The following is a 24930-nucleotide window of genomic DNA, read 5'->3' as shown; positions in this document are numbered from 1 at the left end:
CATTTTCTATCTCATGCTCATTAATTTTAGCAGTTAGTTGAGCTATGTGATCATTTTATTGTTTAATTAAAGCTAGGTGATCATGAATAGCATCAACATTAACATCTCTACATCTAGTGCAAATAGAGACATGACTAACAGTAGATGTAGAGGGTTTGCAAGCATTTAATTCATCAATCTTAGCATGTAACATGGCATTTTCATTTCTGAGATTGGAAATAGAAACATTGCAAACATTTAAATCTTTAGCCTTAGAAATTAGTTTATCATTCTCAATCTTAAGGCTAGAGTTTGATTCATTCAACTTGTCAATCTTAGCAATCAAACTAGCATTATCATTTTTAAGGTTGACAAGAGAATAATCACAAACATTTAACTTCTCAACCTTACCAATTAGTTTGGCATTTTCATTTCTAAGGTTAGAGATAGTGTCATGGCAAATGCTAAGCTCACTAGTTAATTTTCACACTTCTCTAATTCCTGAGCATAAACATTTTTCACCTTAACTTGCTTTTTGTTTTCTTTAATAAGGGATTCCTCTTGGCTATCCAAAAGTTCATCCTTCTCATGAATAGCACCTATCAATTCATTAATTTTTTCCTTTTGTTGGATGTTTAGGTTGGCAAAAAGTGCAAGCAAATTATCTTCATCATCACTAGAACTTATAGGTGTACATTTGGGCTGGGCTTAATGGGCTGGCATGAAGCACGAAAAAAAGCCCGGTACGACACGAAATTATTCCGGGCCGGGCCAGCCCGGCACGATGCATCCGGCCGTGCTTGGGCCGACACCGAGGCCCATAGACGGGCACGAGCCCGGCCCATTTAAGCAGACCTGAAATGTCCCATTAACAGGCACGAAAAGGCCCAAAATAATTTCAAAGGACGGCAGCGCGCGCAGCCGCACTTGTCCTTGTCCACGGGACGGGCCTAAGGCGCGAAGGCGAGGCCCATTTGGCCATTTCCATTAGGTTTATGTCTTGTGCCCAGAAACCCTAAAACTCGAGTCTGTCTCTCCGTGTCCGGCCGCCGCCTCTCCCTCCCAGAGTTCCAGGCGGCCCCCAGCCCCCCAGCTCCAGCCTCCACGCTCCAGTGCTCCACGACCCACGCCACCACCGGAACAGCCCCTGCGGCCTGCGCGCGATCGGAGCCGCCCCTGCACCTGCACGCGACCGGCGCCTGGGAGCCGCGGTGGTGGCTAGCGGGGAGAAGGCGCGGGCCACGAGGGGGAGGACGCGGCCGGTTTCGTCCCCCGCCGCCATGGCCAAGGTCGCCGTCGTCTTCGTCGCATCGCCCGAGACGCTCGAGGCCGCGGCCGTGGCCCTTGAGGTCTAGGAGTCGGACGCGCCCAAGCCGAGGGCCCCAAGGCTAGAGGAGATGGTCGTCGACGACGCGGCGGCCGCGGCCGAGATCGAGGAGCTGAAGCAGCGCCTCAGCGGCGGCGGGCGGTGGTCCAGGCGGCCCACGCTAGAGACCATTCAGGAGGAGAGCTACGTGCCAGTGAGATGCTGACGATGCCAGTGGGCTCGGTTTTGTTTTTCGGACCCAAATGTGTATTTCGGGCCTTTACTATTTTTGGGCCGCCCGTTTAAAGCCCAGCACGTTTAGCTGAATACGGGTCGGGCCGTGGGCCAAGGGGCCGGGTCGTGGGCCAAGGGGTCGGCTCGTGGGCCGGCACGGCACGGCCCAAATTTAATACTGGGCCGGGTCGGCCCGAAATTAAACGTGCTAGGCCTTTTCAGGGTTGGGCCGGGCGGCCCGAATGTACACCTATACTAGAACTACCCTCATCACTAGATGTAGTATACTTGGGGTGGCTCTTGCTTATACCTTCTTTTTCTTGCCGTCCTTTGCCATGAGACACTTGTGGCCGACGTTGGGGAAGAGAAGGTCTTTGGTGACAGCGATGTTGGTGACGTCCTCATCAGAGGAGGAGTCGGTGGAGCTCTCTTTGGAGTCCCATTCCTGACATACGTGGGCATCGCCGCCCTTCTTGTAGTATCTCTTCTTTTCCTTCCTCTTTCCCTTCTTGTCGTCGCCCCTGTCACTGTCACTCGAAATAGGACATTTTGCTATAAAGTGACCGGGCTTACCACACTTGTAGCAAACCTTCTTGGACCGGGGTTTGTAGTCTCTCCCCTTTCTTTGCTTGAGGATTTGGCGAAAGCTCATGATGATGAGCGTCATTTCCTCGTTGTCGAGCTTGGAGGCGTCGATGGGGAGCCTACTTGACGTAGACTCTTCTTTCTTCTCCTCCGTCGCTTTGAATGTGACGGGTTGCACCTTGGGTGTAGAGGTGGCGCCACGCTCGATGATTTGTTTGGAGCCTTTGATCATCAATTCAAAGCTCACAATCTTTCCTATAACCTCCTCGGGAGACATTAGCTTGTATCTAGGATCACCACGAATTAATTGAACTTGTGTAGGATTAAGAAAAACAAGTGATCTTAGAATAACCTTGACCATTTCATGGTCATCCCATTTTGTGCTCTCGAGGTTGCGCACTTGATTCACCAAGGTCTTGAGCCGGTTGTACATGGCTTGTGGCTCCTCTCCTTGGTTGAGGACGGACCGACCGAGCTCCCCCTCGACCGTCTCCTGCTTGGTGATCTTTGTCACCTCATCCTCTTCGTGCGCGGCCTTAAGCACGTCCCAAATCTTTTTGGCACTCTTCAACCCTTGCACCTAATTATACTCCTCTCGACTTAGAAGGCGAGGAGTATAGTAGTGGCTTGGGAGTTGAAGTGTCGGATTTGGGCAACTTCGTCCGAATCATATCCTTCATCCCCTACGGATGGTACCTGCGCTCCAAACTCAATAATGTCCCAAATGCTAGAGTGGAGTGAGGTTAGGTTATGCCTCATTTTATCACTCCACATACAATAATCTTCACCATCAAAAACCGGTGGTTTGCCTAATGGGACGGAAAGTAATGGAGTACGTTTAGAAATGCGACGTAAGGGGATTTTACTAAACTTCTTGCGCTCATGGCGCTTAGAAGTGACGGACGGCGCGTCGGAGCCAGAGGTGGATGCTGACGAAGAGTCGGTCTCGTAGTAGACCACTTTCTTCATCTTCTTCTTCTTGTCGCCACTCTAATGCGACTTAACGCGGGGAGGTGATTCCTCCCTTCCTTTGGCACCGGACTCCTTCGATGGAGCTTTCCCGCGGCTTGTGTCTGTTTCCATCTCCCTCTTAGCGGATCCTCCCGACATCACTTCGAGTGGTTAGACTCTAATGAAGTATCGGGTTCTGATACCAATTGAAAGTCGCCTAGAGGGGGGGTGAATAGGCAAATCTGAAATTTATAAACTTTAAGCACAACTACAAGCCGGGGTTAGCGTTAGAAATAAAACTGAGTCTGAAAGAGAAGGCAAAAACAAATCAACCAAAGAAATAGAGCAAATGACATGGTGATTTGTTTTACCGAGGTTCGGTTCTTGCAAACCTATTCCCCGTTGAGGTGGTCACAAAGACTGGGTCTCTTTCAACCCTTTCCCTCTCTCAAACGGTCACCTAGACCGAGTGAGCTTTTCTCCTCAATCAAATGGGTCACTTAGACCCTGCAAGGACTACCACACAATTGGTGTCTCTTGCTTTGATTGCAAATGTCTTGAGAACAAGAATGGGGAAGAAGAAAAGCGATCCAAGCGACAAGAACTCAAATGAACATGAAAATCTCTCTCTCACTAGTCACAAAGTGTTTGGAGTGATTTTGGACTTGGGAGAGGATTTGATCTCTTGTATGTGTCTTGGAGTGAAGTCTAGAGCTCTTGTATTGAATGTAATGGCTGAAAACTTGGATGCCTTGAATGGTGGTGGTTGGGGGTATTTATAGCCCCCAACCACCAAAACAGCCGTTGGGGAGGGCTGCTGTCGATGGGCGCACCGGACACTGTCCGGTGCGCCAGCCACGTCACCCAACCGTTAGGGTTCTGACGGTTTCGACCGTTGGAGCTCTGACATCTTGGTGCACTGGACAGTCTGGTGCCGCACCGGACAGGCATTGTTCACTGTCCGGTGCATCTCTGGTGCCTGCTCTGACTTCTGCCGCGAACTATAGCTCTGTTAGGGCACTGTGTAGTCGACCGCTGCGCTGATAGTCGTTGCTCCGCTTGGTGCACCAGACAGTCCGGTGAATTATAGCGGAGTGTGCCTAGAGAAACCCGAAGCTAAGGAGTTCAGACTGTACAGTCCCTGGCACACCAGACACAGTCCGGTGCGCCAGACCAGGGTTCACTTCAGTTTCTTTTACTCCTTTCTTTTGAACCCTAACTTGTATCGTTTTATTGGTTTGTGTTGAACTTTTAGCACCTGTAGACCATATAATCTAAAGCAAACTAGTTAGTCCAATTATTTGTGTTGGGCATTTCAACCACCAAAATCATTTAGGAAAAGGTTTGACCCTATTTCCCTTTCACCAGGCACCACCCCTATTTCCAAGAGAGCCTATCGAGTGTCTGGACCAGAGTTGGTGGAACTCAAGAAGCAAATTGAAGGTTTCTCCAAGATTTCCAGACCAATGACAGCCTTGCTAGCAAAGAAGGTTGAGTTCAAGTGGACCCCAGCGTGCCAAGAATCATTTGAAATGTTGAAGCAGAAGTTAACAACAACACCGGTATTGGTTCTGCCAGATGTTCACAAGCCATTCTCAGTATATTGTGATGCTTCGTACATCGGACTGGGATGTGTGTTAATACTGGAAGGGATGTGTTGCAAATTTTTTTTAACAAAAACTAGAAACGAACTAGGTAAAACAAGTTCAACAGGTGTCAAAACTGGTTCAACTGGTTTACACGAGCTCAACTAAAAGATAGAGATATAAAACTGAATTGATCTCGAAATTCACCCAATTAACTTTGGAAATGAGATGTTCTAGATAATCCAAAGGATTCAAAGTAGTAGATCTGAGAAGGGCACTTCTCAAAATCCACACACCAAAAAGATATAAACAAATCTTCCACGAAATGGTGAGAGAACGAAGAACACGAATAAACACAATGAGCAAGAATACAAGAGACATAAGATTTATCCCGAGGTTCGGTCACACCACAAAAGGTGCCCTACGTCCTTGTTGAGGCGCCCACAAAGAGCCGGGGTCTCTTTCAACCCTAATCCTCCCTTCGCCGACCACAAAGGTCAAGCCCACACAATAATCTTTTCTCAAACAAGCGGGTAATACAAACTTTCTTGTGGTCTTCCACAAGATTTGGAGACTCATAAGAGACACCTAGTCGTCTAGGAGCTAGAAGCTCTAAGAGTAATGAATCCACAAAGAACTCAATGTAGTACCAAAGTTCGAATGAAGAAGAGCAAGAGAGATTTGGAGATGAAGCACAAAAAACCACAGCTCTCAAACTCACTAAAAGATTTCTCTCCAAAGATTTGAAATGGGAGAGGCAAGAGATGTGTCAGAGAGAGTGGGAGGTGTTTCTTAGGTTAGAAATGGAGTTCAAATCGTGCTCCCTTGTGTGGGGAGAGAGGTAGGAGAGAGTATATATATAGGTGGAGCTCAAAACTAGCTGTTGGGCAGAGTTTTCTGCCTAAGACCGGTTGAACCGCCCCTGGCATGTCAGGCAGATTGTCTGCCAGTCAGACTGTCAGACTGTCTGGCAGACTGACCTGCAGGCTGACCAGGTTGACCAAACCGATTGAACCGCCCCTGACACCTCTAGCGACCTGTTTGTCAGTCTGACTGGCAGACTGTTGGTCAGAGGTCAGAGACCAGCAGAACTGTCCCTCACGACCAGTTCAACTGGTCTTGACCAGAGAGTTTAGGAGAGAAAACCCTAGCTCAACTGCCCGGAGGCAAGTTCAGCTAGTGTATGCTCAAAGAGGTTCACAACTGAAGTTGAAGTTCAGCTGGAGTTGAGAAAGCTCAACTGTAGTTGAAAATGCTCAACTTAGCTGAAGTTCAGCTCAGCTGAAAAGCTCAACTGTAGTTGAAAAGCTCAACTCAGCTGAAGTTTAGTTCAACTGAAAAGCTCAACTACAGTTGAACAAGTTTAGCTGCTTTTCAACAGGAACACTCTAGGTTTCTCAAACCTAACCACGGTCAACCGTAGAATGTTAAAGGGATTTTGGTTTTCAAAATTAGCTTTTGAATATAGAGGCTTGAGCTTTGGCAAACACCAACCTTCTTTTTGGATCCCCCTTTATAGTACGACGATTCCTATACTCAAGTTAAATAAAATTAATTAAGTAAACTCATTGAGTCATTGGCGTCTCATGTGTGATTTCTCCATGACGTTGCTTCATAAGGATCACAAACATCTTTGTCTCACCTTTTGAAGCAAACACATCCCAAACCATGTGACTTGTACCATATCACCATATATGAGTTCAAATCATGGCTTCAAGTCACCGTACTGATGCATCAACATGTTATAACTCTTCATAGCTGATTAGTTCATCGACTTAGTGCAAGTACTCTCTTCTTCGCTTTAGCCATGTGTGATACCCCAATTTTCTGAAAAGAAGTTAAACTTATTTTTTCTTTTCTTTGATGTTCTGAGGCATTGGGGTTTAGAGTTTCAGGAGGCATTCCTCAGAAAACAGTAGATCTTTTGGCATTTTTTTCCACTGGGGATTGGGAGCTCAAAGGGGAGAGCGAGTTTGGGCCATTGATCTTGATCCGGTGGATGGGAGCCCCCCCTCTCCTCCCCAACCCTAGCCGCCCCCTCACCTTCTCCCCAATTGGGTTGCAGCCGCCCCCTCTCTCTCTTGCTCTCCTCCCTGTTGGCAGCCTCCCCCTACCCTCTCCATGGCTCCCTCCTCCCTCTAGATCCCCCCCCACGCAGCAAGGATCGAGAAGAGGAGGAGCATGTTGAATTGAAGGGGAAGAGAGGATCAAGGAGATGTTCTTCCCCATCTCTTCTTGCAGAATTTCTTGGGGAAACCCTAGGTATGGATGAGATCCTTGTTCCTCCCTGTAATTATATGCTTTTGGAGGTTGTGGATCATGGGAATTAAAGGATTAGAGGTTGGATTTGATGTGGGCTTAGGTTTTGATCTCGAATTTAGTTTTCTGCAGAATGGCAGATTCAACAGTTTCTGTTCATGCCAGTTTTCCGTGGTCTTAGTGGCCTCAAAAAAATAAAAAGTCTATATATGAGTCGTAGATAATTTGTAGATCTTTCCGTAGCCGCGACGAACACCTCAATCGGACATCAGAACAGAAAGTTATGGCAGTTTGATTATAGCAGTTTTTCAGTCTCATAATTCTGTGCAGAATCTGTTCTCTTAAGAGTTAGGCAATTTTATCAACAGAATTAAACTGTGAGTTGGTAAAAGAAGTTGTAGATAATTTCATAAGCTTTCCAGATTGTTAAAGAGTGCATTCATATGATTTGTGAAACTCCAGTTATGTTTGTTTTACTGTGGCTGTTCCTGTTTACCTGACAAAAGTGAGTGGGTCTGTTCACTGGTGGGTTTCATCTAGTAAATGGCCGAATTGGCTCTTCTAACTATGGAGACTTTTGTAGAGGGATAAAAGTTCTTACTTCCAGCAGAATTTCATAATTTTTGGTTCAGTAGTTTGGGAGATATCGAATTTTAAAGTTAACCATACTGTTGTCTAAAACAGATTCAGTCAGTTATCTTGTCAGATGTTTTAGAACTTGTAGATGGCAGAATTTAATTATCTATTGAATACTGAAGTTGTAGAGTATTTTGTGTAGATACTCCTAGAGTATTTGTTTGATATCACCGCTATTTTAATTTTAAAGATACAAAATTAACAAACAGCGTTGCTGCTGTATGGCATGTGGTTCAGGGTGGGAGTCTTTCCACTGGGTCTTGGTTTCAAGTGTAGGAGTGTTTTGTTGATTGATGGCAAATGTTTGTGAAATATTTGTACTAAGTTTTATGCCCGCTAGCAGGTGGCTACACTCCAGATCATGTCTAGTACATTTTCTTCTTCTTCGATGAAGGCAAGTGAATGTAGCGGTGGTTGCTTCCGTTCTGACCTGTTATTTCTATTGCCTACACTCTAATATTCAGAATTATTGGATTCTTTCATAATTGGACTCTATGGTGATGCTTTACTTGCTTGCATTATACTGATGCTCAATCATATATTGATGACGATTATGATTCGAGTATGACTCATGAGATTAATTCACACCCCTGAAGGTAATTGAAGTATTATTTGAGGTTGGTATTGTATCTGAAGGTAAATGAAGTATTATTTGAGGTTTGTATTGTATCTGAAGGAAGTGAAGTTTATTGATAAATGCAGCATGCCATATACATTGCATGACTCATTTGCATCTGAAGTTTTGTCGTGACCTATGGTCCGACCGTACCGGTACAATTTAGCATCGTACGTTGCCCGAGGAGGGGCGTACCCTTAGAGGTATGAAGGCAGAGGACATATGCATTGCATTCATATGCATTCATTGAAGTGATATTTGCAGATGATATGGTTTTATACCCCCAGAGGTATGAAGATAGAGTACCTACACATTGCATTCCTATGCATACATTGAAGTGATATTTGCACGTATTATTGTTGACGCAGGGAAGTGTTATAGAACCTATTGTGGTTGTTCGAGAAAATGAGATGGTATTGGTTATAGTGGGACTACTGAGTTCTATGTCTACAAGTATTTCTGATTTTAATTGTGACTCTTTTAAAATGTTGATGAATTCAATTTGTGGTTTAAATATCTTGTCAAAATAATTCGCTTGCTGAGATGTTTCATCTCACTCTTGCATTACTCAATGCAGGTGCTTGTTGCTCATCAAGGGAAGTGGGAAGTAGCAGCACATCCACCTTCACTCTTATAATAACGCTGCTTAGGCGCAGTCATGATTTAATTAGAAGCTTCTTGTCAAAGGATGTTTGTTTCTAACTAGTTGTGCGCACTGGTTAATTTAGCTCATGCCGTTATGGTTGTCTTCCCATTGCTAGCAAACTATTAATGTCTATTATGTTTTCTTATCATGATACCTATTTATACTTTGTTTCTTCCCCGTTTATGCAATTTTCAAAGGAGATGTTGTCGAAATTTTATATACGAATGTTAGATGTGTAGTATAGTAGCATTCTGGGGTGTTTGTGGACCCCGGGGTGTTACAGTTGGTATCAAAGCATAGGCTTTAGATTCTTGGCAATTTGAAGATAAATTTGACACACTTGCACATATAGGAAGGGTATGGGTTCAAATATCTTTGATATATGTTAATGTCTTTGAAGTGTAGATAAAATAATTTCACCCTCCCTAATCCTTTACGGTGATGTGGTAAGTTGTTTATGACTTAATGCCTGATATAATTCATTTCTAAATTTTGATATTGTTTTATTAATGCGATTGACATCGCTGGTCTTTTATGAGATTGAAGTTGCTATTATGCTGGTGATATACAGGTATGCCTATGTTGTTTTCAACATGTTTTTCATGGTTGAGTTTTATTACAATAATATTGTTATATATGCTTGATTGAGGATGTTTTTAAGAGGAGTGTGAATTATGTGTTTTGGGTTACAAGGTAACCATTAATTTGAATTTAAGTTGTTCGGCGGTTGGTGGATAGCTCCAACTATCTTTGCAAAGAATGATTGTTTATGTCGAGAAACCAGTTCTGAAAGAAATGAATATTGGTACTTTTATATGGATTTTGGGGGAAGTCTTTACATAGCCAGAATGGCTTACATGTCTCTCTTCTATTGTGTGTTTTAGTAGCCACAAAGCCTAGATGTGGTTTAAAGTGGTTGCATGTTAGTCATGCTAATTGTAGAATAAAATCTTTGATTTTCTTGATCCATTGATTATGTATTAATACGTTGAGAATCTGATGGTTCTCTTCCCGATGCATGTTTGTGGAGCCATTGTTGGACCACTTATCTATTGGTTTGAATGAAGTCATTGCCAAGCCTAGAACTGGTAGTGTGTGGTTAGTCACCTATTCCTAAATGATGTGGTTTTTACATTAGCTTGAGATGTTTGCCAAATGTGTGAAGGATTACGCAGTTAGTATTGACCCTTTAGGTCTAGTACTTTGAGTGCATCATATGATAGAATGAAATGTAAGTTTATGAACTACAGTAGATGAAGACTTATATTATGTGTAGGTTAACCATGCTAGTTGGATATTTTTCTTAGTTGAGATGTTGAATGAAGTATAGTGACATGGGTTAAGCAAGTATTGTGTTGTTGTTGGGCTGTCAGTGCTCTATGTAGAGTTCTTGGCATTTCTTCGATGAACTGTGCCGCGCAAGATGTTATTGGCTTCTTGTCAGCTTATTTGCTCCATTAGTTCTGTAGATTTTCTCCCTTTTGTTGGGGTGCAAAGTATATTAGATTACATGATTATCTTTTAATTATGGCAAGAACAAGGTTTAGTAAGATTAGGAGTTTTGTTTCAATAGAACTACTTGTTTCGTGGTGCTGTGAGGTGAGGTGTTTGATCTTCTTATATATTCATCTAGTGTGGATGTTTCACCATTGAATTAAAAAGAATTGTTAAAGTTGGTAAAGGTTGTGCTTAGTGCGTATTACCCCTTCATAAAAGTGTGTCGTTGTAAGACATTGATGTTGATGTATGGCTGCATCCAAATTCGATGTTGTGAAATCGTAGTGTTGATTGCATCTATGACTTGGTTTGAACTTCATTACATGTTGGTTCATGCTTGATGTTAGGTGCTGTAGTTTCCTTAGACAATTAGTCAATGTAGAAGTTCTTATGTTAATTAAGACCAATAATGGACCCATGTTTTGCATGGTGCTGCTATATGGGGTACCATGGATGTTTTGTTGGAGTGGTCGAATTCGAGGACGAATTCTTTTTAAGGGGGGTAGAGTGTGATACCCCAATTTTCTGAAAAGAAGTTAAACTTATTTTTTCTTTTCTTTGATGTTCTGTGGCATTGGGGTTTAGAGTTTCAGGAGGCATTCCTCAGAAAACAGTAGATCTTTTGGCATTTTTTTCCACTGGGGATTGGGAGCTCAAAGGGGAGAGCGAGTTTGGGCCATTGATCTTGATCCGGTGGATGGGAGCCCCCCCTCTCCTCCCCAACCCTAGCCGCCCCCTCACCTTCTCCCCAATTGGGTTGCAGCCGCCCCCTCTCTCTCTTGCTCTCCTCCCTGTTGGCAGCCGCCCCCTACCCTCTCCATGGCTCCCTCCTCCCTCTAGATCCCCCCCCACGCAGCAAGGATCGAGAAGAGGAGGAGCATGTTGAATTGAAGGGGAAGAGAGGATCAAGGAGATGTTCTTCCCCATCTCTTCTTGCAGAATTTCTTGGGGAAACCCTAGGTATGGATGAGATCCTTGTTCCTCCCTGTAATTATATGCTTTTGGCGGTTGTGGATCATGGGAATTAAAGGATTAGAGGTTGGATTTGATGTGGGCTTAGGTTTTGATCTCGAATTTAGTTTTCTGCAGAATGGCAGATTCAACAGTTTCTGTTCATGCCAGTTTTCCGTGGTCTTAGTGGCCTCAAAAAAATAAAAAGTCTATATATGAGTCGTAGATAATTTGTAGATCTTTCCGTAGCCGCGAAGAACACCTCAATCGGACATCAGAACAGAAAGTTATGGCAGTTTGATTATAGCAGTTTTTCAGTCTCATAATTCTGTGCAGAATCTGTTCTCTTAAGAGTTAGGCAATTTTATCAACAGAATTAAACTGTGAGTTGGTAAAAGAAGTTGTAGATAATTTCATAAGCTTTCCAGATTGTTAAAGAGTGCATTCATATGATTTGTGAAACTCCAGTTATGTTTGTTTTACTGTGGCTGTTTCTGTTTACCTGACAAAAGTGAGTGGGTCTGTTCACTGGTGGGTTTCATCTAGTAAATGGCCGAATTGGCTCTTCTAACTATGGAGACTTTTGTAGAGGGATAAAAGTTCTTACTTCCAGCAGAATTTCATAATTTTTGGTTCAGTAGTTTGGGAGATATCGAATTTTAAAGTTAACCATACTGCTGTCTAAAACAGATTCAGTCAGTTATCTTGTCAGATGTTTTAGAACTTGTAGATGGCAGAATTTAATTATCTATTGAATACTGAAGTTGTAGAGTATTTTGTGTAGATACTCCTAGAGTATTTGTTTGATATCACCGCTATTTTAATTTTAAAGATACAAAATTAACAAACAGCGTTGCTGCTGTATGGCATGTGGTTCAGGGTGGGAGTCTTTCCACTGGGTCTTGGTTTCAAGTGTAGGAGTGTTTTGTTGATTGATGGCAAATGTTTGTGAAATATTTGTACTAAGTTTTATGCCCGCTAGCAGGTGGCTACACTCCAGATCATGTCTAGTACATTTTCTTCTTCTTCGATGAAGGCAAGTGAATGTAGCGGTGGTTGCTTCCGTTCTGACCTGTTATTTCTATTGCCTACACTCTAATATTCAGAATTATTGGATTCTTTCATAATTGGACTCTATGGTGATGCTTTACTTGCTTGCATTATACTGATGCTCAATCATATATTGATGACGATTATGATTCGAGTATGACTCATGAGATTAATTCACACCCCTGAAGGTAATTGAAGTATTATTTGAGGTTGGTATTGTATCTGAAGGTAAATGAAGTATTATTTGAGGTTTGTATTGTATCTGAAGGAAGTGAAGTTTATTGATAAATGCAGCATGCCATATACATTGCATGACTCATTTGCATCTGAAGTTTTGTCGTGACCTATGGTCCGACCGTACCGGTACAATTTAGCATCGTACGTTGCCCGAGGAGGGGTACGATGCGGCTTCATACCCTTAGAGGTATGAAGGCAGAGGACATATGCATTGCATTCATATGCATTCATTGAAGTGATATTTGCAGATGATGTGGTTTTATACCCCCAGAGGTATGAAGATAGAGTACCTACACATTGCATTCCTATGCATACATTGAAGTGATATTTGCAGGTATTATTGTTGACGCAGGGAAGTGTTATAGAACCTATTGTGGTTGTTCGAGAAAATGAGATGGTATTGGTTATAGTGGGACTACTGAGTTCTATGTCTACAAGTATTTCTGATTTTAATTGTGACTCTTTTAAAATGTTGATGAATTCAATTTGTGGTTTAAATATCTTGTCAAAATAATTCGCTTGCTGAGATGTTTCATCTCACTCTTGCATTACTCAATGCAGGTGCTTGTTGCTCATCAAGGGAAGTGGGAAGTAGCAGCACATCCACCTTCACTCTTATAATAACGCTGCTTAGGCGCAGTCATGATTTAATTAGAAGCTTCTTGTCAAAGGATGTTTGTTTCTAACTAGTTGTGCGCACTGGTTAATTTAGCTCATGCCGTTATGGTTGTCTTCCCATTGCTAGCAAACTATTAATGTCTATTATGTTTTCTTATCATGATACCTATTTATACTTTGTTTCTTCCCCGTTTATGCAATTTTCAAAGGAGATGTTGTCGAAATTTTATATACGAATGTTAGATGTGTAGTATAGTAGCATTCTGGGGTGTTTGTGGACCCCGGGGTGTTACACCATGGTACCTCGGTCCACAAGCCGTCGCTTGGCCTTCACCTTCGCTTAGTTCCTCGAAGCCCTTTCCTTGCTATCTTCACCCTATCAAGCCATTCTTGAGTCACATCATATTGATCATTCATTGAGAGAATCATTTCTTCAATATTGTGAACCTTGCTTGAATGTCTTCTAGATATAACCGTTAAGATTAATCAAACTCTAGTTTGATTCTCATAGAAGCATATATGGACTGATAGTAATATGGTCAAGCCAATCCACGATTCCTCATATCTTATTCACTTTGGCTTGACCAATCCTCTTAATCATTTCATCCTCTATTCTGATCATATGTATGAAGTGATTTCTCAGGTCTTGTCCATATATTCAGACCAATATAGAGATCATATTATATCCATTTGCATTGTCTAATTGGTTATTTAACCTCGTGTTGAACCTTTGTTCACTGATCATTATACACTATCCAAGTATGTTCATCATACTGAATTTCTTGTTCAACACTTAGCAAAATCGTTAGACCTTTAAATGTGTTGTTATCCAAATCATCAAAACTCACAAAAGGGATGAATGCACTTTTAGCTCAACTATATCTTCGCATAAAAGCATGGGCTTCGGTTGATCTACGGAGGTAGCTTTATCTCTTTTGTGCTTGTACTGTTGATGAGCTTCTGCTTCATCTATGTTATGAATAGCCTTTGAATCTATCCAGTTCCCTTCGGCCCTTCTAGCAGCCTCTTGACTCCCATGCACAACTATGGGGCCTTGGTCTGATGGTATCTTCATGCATAGATATGATGGATGAAGTATTGCTTCGAAGACGTTTAATGTTCCTCGCCCAATGATTGCATTATATGGATACTCCATATCAACAATCTCAAAGACGACTTGCTCTGTCCTTGTATGGTGAACATAGCCGTAGGTAATCGGCATTGTTATCTTGCCAAGTGCCACTATCTACCTTCCTCCAAAGCCACAGAGGGGATGTGTTGCATCATGTATCTTATCATCTTGCTCTTGCATCTGCCTGAAGGCTTTTGCGAAGATGATATCTGCTACGCTGCCTGTATCGACAAGGACATTGTGAACCAGAAACCCTTTGATAACACAAGATATGACCATTGCATCGTTATGGGGATAGTCTTTGAGCTGAGGTCTTCCTGAGAGAAGGTGATTGTAATGTGTGACCATTTGGATTTGATGAAGGGTCCTTATACTCCAACATGTTGTACCATTCTCTGTGCTTCCTTCTTCTGCTTCTTGTTAGCTGGCTCAGAACTTGAACCTCCGTGATTGGGAGCACCAGCTTCGTAGCCGAAGGTGTCACAACTTGATCACCTTGCGAAGCCATTGTCGTGGTCGTGGAAGTGAGTTCTCCGGAGGTGGGCACCAATGTTGGTCACTTGTTCTCGAATGCTGTGAATTAAGAACAAGGCAACACAGTCGCTAGGGATTAAAGACCTTCGTCCTCCGAAACATTGTTTCCTCTTGGATTCAATGATCATCGGACGAAGGCCATGAAGGACATGCCTTCATCATATCATAAATAAATAAAAATGTAAAGAGATAAATACATTGATGATTACTCTTTAATACATTCATACTTGTACTCCGTAAAACATGTATAAATATCAATAAAATTCACGTTATATTGATACATTCGGCTTGCTCGAAGGTGAAGATGCGAGCGAGTGATTACAATTCAGCGTGAACAGTAGGGTGTTATTGTTCATCTATTTATAGGCACGGGACGCATCCCAGGGGAAATTACATTCACGACCCTCAACATTCATCTAGAGACAACCTAGATTAACAAGGTCTATCTGGTCTTTTCTTCTTCTGCTTGACTTGAACAGAAACTAAATGGTAGCTTTGACATTTGACTATGTTGATTCTACATTAAGTCTGTCTTGAGAATTTTCGGCAGAAAAAAAGTAGACTTATGTACCATTTTACCGAAGATGTTTTTGTTGAAAACTTTTGTCGGAAAAGAAGACACCCAACACTTTACGTCGCCGCCATAAGTCACCAGCGTCGTACCATGACTTATGGCGTCTAAAAAAGATTCAAAGAATCATATTACATCCTTTATAAAACCAAACGTATATTCTTTTAGTAAAAAATTAAAATGCAAAAAAAAATGGTTTCCCACAGCCCTAGCAAAACACAATCGCCACTTCATTCCACCCCCCGTTTCGATGATGGGTGGGGACAAAAATACAGGGACCCACATGTCAGTTAAAATCTGACCATGCATGAGGTCATGGCACGGAATAGTTCTTTACTACTAGGCAACCAGCACGTTGTACACTGACTGTGGGGCCAACCGTACCTTGGGTCCACAAGTCACTGTGTGCTTGACAACACAGCATTGGCAGATCCATGTGTACGTTCTCAGCGCCAGGAAATTGCGGCCGTCCTTTCCTCCTTTTCCGTTAAGCCGATAATCTTCAATGACGCACGGGTCCAAGATTAGCTTGGGCCCATATGGCAGTGTGGGAAGCTGAATCCGGACGCGTGACGCGAGGTCTCGCGTGGTGCGGCGGGCACTACGTCGTGGATGGGGAAGGGGATTAAATATCGTCGGACGAGGCGTGGCCAACCCCTTTCGCTCCTCTCGCCGCTTTGGGTTGGGGTTTAAGCGCGTGTAAGGGAGGCCGGAGGCGACGACGACGGCGCCGGCGTCGGAGAAGAAGAAGCAGACAACTCTCGTATATGTCTTCTTGCCCCTTTTCCGATCTGGTGGTCGTAGCGCTCATCATCGCCGTCTTCGCCGTCATCCTCCGCGCCCTCGCTTGCTCTGGCCGATCTATGCGCAAGGGGCTCAACGGCTGGAACAAATCCTCGTCGATGCTCAGGTCCGTGCCTTTTTTCTTTTCCTTTCAATTTCACCCGCAAAAGGTTCATTCTTTCATCGATCTGGGTGGTTTTGACCGGGTTCTATGGCCCTGTTCGTCCAGATCTGGTGATTTCTTGGCTGTTCTTTCCATGGGGTTTTGACAAAAAAAAAATCACTTGTGATGGCAGGGACGGGTTCGGGGTGAAGTATTCCGGATTCCTCCACATAAGGCCGTGCGGCTTCTGTAGAGGAGATTGACGGATTCGGCCGATTTGCGCTCGTCTCCGTCATTTTTTTTGCACCCAGAGTTTCTTGTTTTTCTTTAGAAGTTTTCCCCCATAGTTTTTGGCAATTTTGGCGACAAGTTTTGGAGTTCTCCCCGTCGGAAGAGATAGAAGAGAGATGTCTCCGTTGAACCAGCAACAGGTTCTCCTCAAGAAGGCCCTGGCGAAGAAGCCCAACGCTAAGAAGATGTCTGAGTTTGGCCTTAAACCCTCTGCTGCCCTCTTGAAGTCCCGGACGCAGCAGCTGCCGGCGCCGGTCCAGCCGAGGCGCCGCGTCCGTGTCCTATTTGAGGACCCCGACGCCACGGACTCGGACTCCGACTCGGACGACGAGGAGGCCGGCGGCACCCCATCAAGGACCAAGCGCTTCTCTTTTGAGGCCTTCATCGGCAAGGCCCCAGCCAAGCCGGTTCTCCCGGCGGCGGCCGCTGTCGCCGCGTGCACCAGCGGCGGGGCGCCGGAGCGCTACCGCGGAGTGAGGCTCCGCAAGTGGGGCAAGTGGGCGGCGGAGATCCGCAACCCGTTCACCGGCAAGAGGCAGTGGCTTGGCACCTTCGACACCGCTGGCGCGGCCTCCGCGGCCTACCTGTCCGCCTCCCGGAGCTTCGCCGACGAGAAGCGGCGCCGCCGCGGGCTGCCCGTGGCCGCGTCCTCAGCAGACACTCCGGCAAGCGGCAGCACCCCGACGGCTTCCTCCTCGTCGTCCGCCTCGACCGCTCCATTCGCGCACCCGTCGCCGTCGTCCGTGCTTGAACCGAGCAAGGAAGCGCGGAACACGCAGTCCCCAGAGGCGACGCCCGCCCGGCCGTCGACCGACTCAGCGCAGCTGCCGGAGGACCCAGAGTTCTACCAGGACCTTCTGCGCGGCCTGCAGCTGCCCGACATCGACCCGCTGGACTTCCGCGCCGGGCTGGACGCTCTGGATCTCTCCGATGCGGACTTCGGCCTGGACGACGAACATGACCTCCTGCTCGGGGACTTCGGGGACGAGGAGATGGAGATCGACCTCGACCTCGACGACATCAACGACGTCTTCCCGGAGATGCCCGGCTGCGACCTCGGCCGCGGCATGGACGACTTCCTGCAAACCGTTGATTTCTGCGTGTGAATTAAAAGGGAGTGTGCCCTTGATATGTTAGGGTTGTTTGGTTTCATAAACGAGCCCCTGAGAGTGTGCTTGGAAAGGGGAGATGAGATATCTTGGGTTTTTTCCCCGGGCAAGTTGGATCTGCTCGTGCCCAGGAGATTTCCTCTTTGCCGAACACACCACCATTAGCGGCCGGAGAGAAGAGGTAATTTTGGTAGGTTATATTATGTTTAAGGTTTAAGGTATAGTGCCTAAGTGTTTGCTTTGTTATTTGGTAATTGGTAATGCTTGTCAAAGACATTGTAGTGGACAAGTTCATTGAGCTGTTACTATTAAGCAATGAAAGGGAAAAAAATAAGTTTCGTGGTAGCTGTGCGCGCATTCGCCTTTATTTACTGTGTTTGGTTCGAATGCTGATGTGGTTCCGAGCTTGTGGTGGACTCTTCGATGGTGCGATCCCGGAACGTAGGTCGTGCTGCGTAGTGTCGTTTGACTAATGCGGGTGGATGCTTATGCCGTGATCGTCGTGATAATCAAAGATTCCTTTTTTGGGCAGTGCGGAACAGTAAACAACATGTTGATATTCTATAATCTAGAGTAGTCCGTCCGTCCAAAAACAACAGTATACCTGCAGGCTGAGTTATGTTCAAGTGGATGTATAATATTCATATGTTCCTATACTGATTTGTTACGGAAATAATATATTTTTTACAACTAATCTAATACAATTTACTTGATACTATAAATATGAGTATTTTTTATCTTTAATTAGGCAAAGTTAAGATACTATCCAATCCGAAATAGATATATTTGATTTGATAATATTCAACTGTTCCCGTTCGTTGTGATTTCGTAGGAAATCGTTTGTGCACGGGCGCGGGGTGTGTAATTGTGTGGACACACTTGGGAGTAACCAATTATATCCGCTGCATCGTTGCACCTTCTCAGTGTTTTGTTTAGTGCTAGTCTGATTGTGACCGGACAGTGGACACCCAAGGCAAGCACCTGCCTTCTGCAGCGAGTCCAGACTGCCCCCCCGGCGCGGCGAGAGCTGCGTGACTCGGCGTGGGCTCCGCGCCACCCATGCCGCGCGCTTGTCGCATCCGAGATGTCCTTTCGGCCACCGCTGCACTGCCGCTGGACAGCCGCAGCCGGCGGCATTGCGCTCACGAGTCCCCGCGCAAGTAGACCGCCGGGAACCCCACATGCACAGAGAGAGAGAGAGACGAGCGAGCGAGTACGCGCGGATACGGACCAGACCACCTCATCACCCTCCTCTGCAGCTCTGCTGGCTCACTCTCTCTCTACACCCGGCCGGGGACGTATCCACTCGGCGCGCTTTTGGCCCGCTGCCTCGCTCTCGTCCTACGGGGCGGGGCAAGCGGCACGCCACCATCCTTGGCGCGGCGCGCGGGCACGGGGACCGGACCTTTGCCGGTGCGTGCGTGTGTGGCGCGCGCGCGGCGCAGGTGCCTCTCCCGCGCGCGCTGGAGATAAGGTTCCCGATGAGGCCGCATCTTGTGGCTCGGTTCGAATCGGGCCGGGACCCCGCGCGCAGCCGCAAGTTGGGGGGTGGACGGAAAAAGAGAGGAGGTGCCTCGATTCCGGCTGCCGCGGTGGCGTGGCGTGGCGTGGCGCTATCCGCCTATCCGACGGGATACCATACCATGCCATGCATCCCCGGCGTGGCACGAGTACACGACGGGTGGGAGTGGCTATCCTATTCTAGGACCAGGCGTGCGGACGGTGGTACACGCACGGCGGCACGCTGTACGCCACGATGCGGACGTTTAGTCTTCGTTTTTTTCCCAACCCCTCCCTCCCCCCGTCGAGCCTGCCGCCGCCGGCCGTGCGTACCACCCCTACCGTTTCTGTTTTGAGGCTTTCCGCAAAGCGCTCTCCGCCGGACAAAATGATGCGTCTACGACGCTTTGCACTGCATACTTGCGTTTGCCTGAGGGCTGCGGCCGGCGTGTCTAAGACTGCACTGCTGACTGGGCTGGACCGGGGGCCACGCGAGGACGCCAAGGGGGAGCTGGTGGGACTGAACTCGCTGTCGCTGGGAAAGTGAATGCGGCTGCGCGGTTGGGGGTGGGGTGGGTGGCGGAGGTGAGGTCGGGGCCGGCCGTCTATCAACGGGACGGAGCCATTGGAGTAGCACGCGATGAGCGTGGCGCCACTGTGTGGGGGCTGCGCTGCGTTTGTGCTTCGTGCAGCGATGTTGGCTGCTGTTGCCTGTTGTTGCACACACACAGGCCAGCGCTTACTGTAGTTAACATGTGTTTTGTTTCGAGACTAGAATGGATATTACATGTTTCAATATTAGGTTTTTTTGCCAGATATATTTTAATACAGAAAAAATGATAGTACGAAGAACACACGTGTGATCTTACAATGCTGAACGTGAACAAAGTAGAAAAACAGCATAATTGTATATGATTGAAAAAAAAGCTGAACGTGTGTATTGCTATTTTGCTAGTCGGAGTAGCCGTCCCACTTGATATAATACATAAATTAAGCAGCGCATTCGTGTCAATGACACACTCCAAAAAGCGTGTTTGAGGTCCTTACATCCGAGAAGGTGAACGCTTTAAGGCCGGCTCTTGCTAAGAGGGAGAAGAGAGGCCTCCTGAGCAAGAGGTGAAGACCGAAAGAGGCGACTCGTCTTGGTTCACTGAAACCAACAACAAAATATTTATCTCATCACATCACTCCGCCCGCGCCGTTTATCTCATCTCGACTTGCTGTCTCATTTCCCAACCCAGAAGGTGTACATTAAGGTCTACCTTTTAAGCTAGTCAAAGTTTTTTTTTTGTCACATCTAATATAGGATTAAACTCTCTTAACTCCCTGCAATTATTATGGGCTATATAGTATTAACTGGATTAAAGGGTTTTCGTTTATAGGGACTAATTTGTAGGCCCTCCATTTTATTCCCTAAATTGACAAAATATGACAACTAAACTTGAGTCTTGGCAATTTAGGGCCTAAATGAAATAAAATGGAGCAACTAAAAAAGTAGTCCTTAAAAACTTACACCCCCTTTGTCAACTCTAGGGACATGACAACCAACCGACCAAATCTTAGGGTCTGGTTGGGTACAATGTTTTTGAAAACCATGGTTTCATAATTATATACTTTACGATTGTCATGGTAATACCATATTTTTGGTCAGCTCCAAAAATACCTTGATTTTAGGAAACATTGTTTAAATACAACATTGTAAACCGGTATTAGACAATAGCTAGCCATGTCATTGAAACTTGGGATTCTGGTGCAGTTTCCAATACTCGAAAAAATACCATGGTTTTGAAAACAGAGTTTCGAGGAATGCAACCAAACACCAAATAGCATAAAATACAATAGTATTTTACTAAAACCCATGTTTTGTAGGTTGGGATGACTATATTTTGCTCGTTCATGTTTTCTAGGTTAGGATGGTTTCGTTTTGCTCGTTTATGTTTTTTTGCGGTTGGAATGGTTCTGTTTTGCTCATTGGTTTTAGGGGTATGGCCATTTCTTTTTTTTTTTGGTTGGAGGAATGGAAACAGATTGATATTTTGGTGTCGCTAGTAAACGGTCCCAACATATCATCCTACAAAACTATTTACAGTATTTATTTAATTTGGGGGTGAAGGTGGAGCTCGCGTAGGTGTGGCAAACAAGCCTGTATACGAAGGGTCAGGAGGGAGTTGCGGTTGTATGTAATTTCGAATTTCGGATGGTGTAGATTCTGACGAGTGCAAGAATCTGGGAGCTGTCCTTTTGAAATGTTTGGTTACTGGAGTTGGGCATTGAACAAACGCGACTTTGTTTTTGTGTCTGGCTGTACTACATGACTTGTCTCGGACAATATTTATGCGATGGATCCGACGACGACCTCCTGGCACAGTAAGTACAGCACTACGTAGTAGTAGGTACTGCATCTTGCTTGCGAGCCGCAGGTCCGAATTCGTCACAGCGGTTGGGACCCCGGAAAACGACACGGCAGGCTTCTTCTCGGAACGTTCGGGCACGGGATCTAGCGACACTTTTCCAGCTCCGAATCAGGAGGGACGAATCCTCGCGAAATGAATGGATGGATGGATGGATGGCGCGCAATTGCCGCAGCCGAAAGACAGTTGGTGGCGGCGGCGCGGGTCGCGTGTTTGACGAGTAATTGCCGCCTGTCCGTTGAATCGTCCGCCCCCAGCCCTCCTGCACGTCACAGCTCACACAGCGGGAGGGGAAACAAATCAACAACGGGACGGAAATCCGGTTTGAAGGGATCCAATGTTATGTATGCACTACTCTCTCGTGTCCCCGGCAAGTAGACAGTCCCCATCGCCGGTGACATCCCAGTCCCGTATCAGACCGTACAAAATTCCACACAAACAAACTCGTGGCGTCTTGGATCTTCCAAGCTCTTTCCACCTGTTCGGAGCTTTTTTTTTCTTCCCTCTCTCTCTCTCTCTCTCTGTTTATGACGCACGGCGGATCAGTGGCGGACGCAGAACAAAACTTTAGGTGGGGCGACACTATAAGAGACAAATCACTATACTAGACGACTAGATAAAAATAGCTTCATGATAATAACAAGGTTAGGTGATAATACTAGGAGCGTTCTAAAATGATATGAATATCAGAAAACCATTTTGGTCACCCTACAGAAAGACAGGTGAAGCGGCCACATCGACGCGTCATTGTGGTGAGTCTGCCTTGAGATGGCGATGATGAGGCAGCAACATGCGAGGGGCAGCGAGGGCAAGCGGCTGTAGGCAGTGGCAAGCGACAACAATTGTTGCATTTGTGACGACGTGGTGGGACCCTGGTGACATAGTGAGGGCAGATGGTGGTGGCACCATGGTGCCAAGGCAGGATCCCACCAATAGCTTGCCCACCAGTCGATGCGGAATAAGAGGCAAAGTAGTGGCGCTGCGTGTGGGATCCCGACAACGCGATGAACTAACGAGTGACGAGAAGATAAGGTGACACTGGTAGCGGACAGGTCTAGTCACCCACTACCGATCCAGTCATGATCAAAGGAGCTATCGAGCCACGAGTAGGTCGAGTAGCTAGCCGCTAGAGGAAGGAATCGAACTACTTGTATGGAGAGCGGGCTGAGCAATGAACTGTCGAGAAATAGTTAGATTAAAACTATGTTTCATTAGATTTGGTTGTACCTACTATATAAAAGTTTTTTTTATTTTGATGTATATCTAAATATAGGTATAAAAGCATATAAAAATTGAGGTGGGGCCGTGGCCCCCTTTGCCCCACCCTTGGATCCGCCTCTGCGGCGGATCTTGGGTCGGCAAAGCCGACTCTAAACTAATGCCGATCTCAAAGCGGTTTTGAGGTGGGGGGTAAACTATGGAGTAGTAGTTACTACTACTAACGCATGCACTGATACTATGACGAAGGCAGGATTACATGAACGGCAGGAAGGGGTATCGAAAGGAGATAGATAGGCTCCAAAGGCAGGATTACATGAACGGAAAATCGAGATCCAGGTACATCGCCTCAGGTCCGTGTCCGTCCCGTCCAGCTCTCGTGCGAGCCGGCCGGGACAAGGATGTTTCCTTCCACGACAGGCGACAGCGTTCTGACTCGGCAGCTGGCGGGCACGCACGCACGGTGAACTCCGCCCGGTTTCTCAACGTTTTCCGCTGTCTGGAGCGCCAGTCGCTCTCACCCACGCAACCACGTGGGCAGCCGAGCGGATCGGCTGAGCAGAGCAGTGTGAGCCAGTGACAGTGAGCACTGCACGACCACCTCGCTCGCTCTAGCTGAAGCTGACGCTCTGACACCGACCCCGGTCCGGGGGTCAAAACACCGGGGGCCAGCAGCCAAGTTGGACGACGGGTGGAGTGGAGTGGAGTGGAGGCAGGCCTGCTCTGCTGCCTGCATTATTGCCGGTTGTTTTTTTACAGCGTGTGCGGTGTGGAATCAATCATTCGTGGCCGTGCAGCGTTGTGTCTGGTTCCGTCATCGTCATGGATCTCCTCCGTCTTTGACCCGCTGTGCCCGAGCTTTTTTTTGCCAGGTGTGGTAGTAGGTGGTTGCTTTGGTTTCACTCACTCTAGTGATACGCTTCTCAAAAAAGATCAGCACTAACGCTACGCCCGCACTGGCGGCGTGGTATTTCCCCATGTTTATCCTCTCCTTTTCCGCAGCTTTCGGAGTGAGTATTAGCGAGGAGGACGAGGAGGATGGATCCATCATCTTCTCTCTTGAGTACTTAGAGCTATCTCTAACAAGGCGACCTATACAAAATGTCCTATACATTAAAAATAATGATGTTCTACGTATTTTAGGTTACCATAAAAAGGTTGAACTCCAAGAGTAAAACCTCAAACGAGATAAATAACTACAACCGGGTCACTTTTCCCCGCCATCATCGTAAATTACTAAAAAAATGTCCTAATTTCCATCTTCTTTTTTGAGAGCGGGATGGATTCAGATCTGACAAAAGACGACGCGCATGCTCGATTTGTTATAGCCTTTAGGCCAGTGAGAAGAGATTCTGCTACGTACTGAAGATGTTGAGGTCCGGTTGCCGTGGCCCGTATGGACTCGGGAAGGAAAAAAAAAGATGGTGAATCAGATGCCTGCGAATGCCCTATACACTACCATGTCGCTGCTGCCTGCTGGTAGATGATAGCGAAGTTTCCTGTTGGAGCACGGTGCAATGTTTCCGGCTCCAGCCTCCAGGGCGACTGTTTTTTTAAAAAAAAAGCTTGAAACCCACGAATGCGTTGACATATGGCAGGGGTACTGTAGCATACTACTTTCATCATGTGGATGAATTGTCGCGTCACACTCACAAGGACAGCTCGCAATTCCTCGAGACCACTCCCCGTTCTCAGGCCCCCCAACATCTTGGGAACGTCCCCGCCGTCCAAAGCCCAAGCCCACCTATCGATCGTATCTCTCCTCGCTTGTTTAAACTGTTCTGAACTTTGGTGCGGTTTGTGACCAGCCGTGCAAGCGCAGGTTGGCATGGGCGCGGCTTTGCCTGGAGCTCTACCCTGATCGGCTGCGCGGCCTGTCAAAGTGGGCGGCCCAAGCCGGAAGAGAAGAGATTGTTGGCCCGGCCTATAAATAGGAATCAGTTTTTTTTTCCAGACAAAGATTAGAAGAGATGGACCATCAGATTAGATCTATTTGAGAGATTAATCTAGAGTTTTTTTTTGAAGAGTTCGTGAGAGAACATTTTGGTGTTTTGAAGAGCACTTTTTACATAAATCTTGATGATTCAAGAGTTGATTAGCAACATTAGTGTGGTAACATTATCCATC

General features: G+C 46.0%; 1 protein-coding gene and 1 pseudogene across 1 annotated transcript; both read left to right on the top strand.

The window, feature by feature from the left end:
- Window positions 1-690: 690 nt before the first annotated feature.
- LOC103651823 (uncharacterized) lies at window positions 691-1511 on the top strand (annotated as a pseudogene).
- A 14570-nt stretch (window positions 1512-16081) lies between these two features.
- On the top strand, window positions 16082-18017 carry LOC103649841 (uncharacterized). The gene is made up of 2 exons (NM_001323508.1): window positions 16082-16298; window positions 16468-18017. The coding sequence occupies exon 2, from the start codon at window positions 16682-16684 to the stop codon at window positions 17669-17671; it is 990 nt and encodes a 329-aa protein (NP_001310437.1). The 5' UTR covers window positions 16082-16298; window positions 16468-16681; the 3' UTR covers window positions 17672-18017.
- The last annotated feature ends 6913 nt before the right edge of the window (window positions 18018-24930 follow it).

Source organism: Zea mays, chromosome 3, assembly GCF_902167145.1.
Source record: "Zea mays cultivar B73 chromosome 3, Zm-B73-REFERENCE-NAM-5.0, whole genome shotgun sequence".
NCBI classification, from domain to species: Eukaryota; Viridiplantae; Streptophyta; class Magnoliopsida; order Poales; family Poaceae; genus Zea; species Zea mays.
This window is presented reverse-complemented; position numbering and strand designations above follow the sequence as displayed.

Coding starts and splice junctions, on each gene's coding strand:
- LOC103649841 (NM_001323508.1), top strand. CDS start 16,682: ATGTCTCCGTTGAACCAGCAACAGGTTCTCCTCAAGAAGGCCCTGGCG.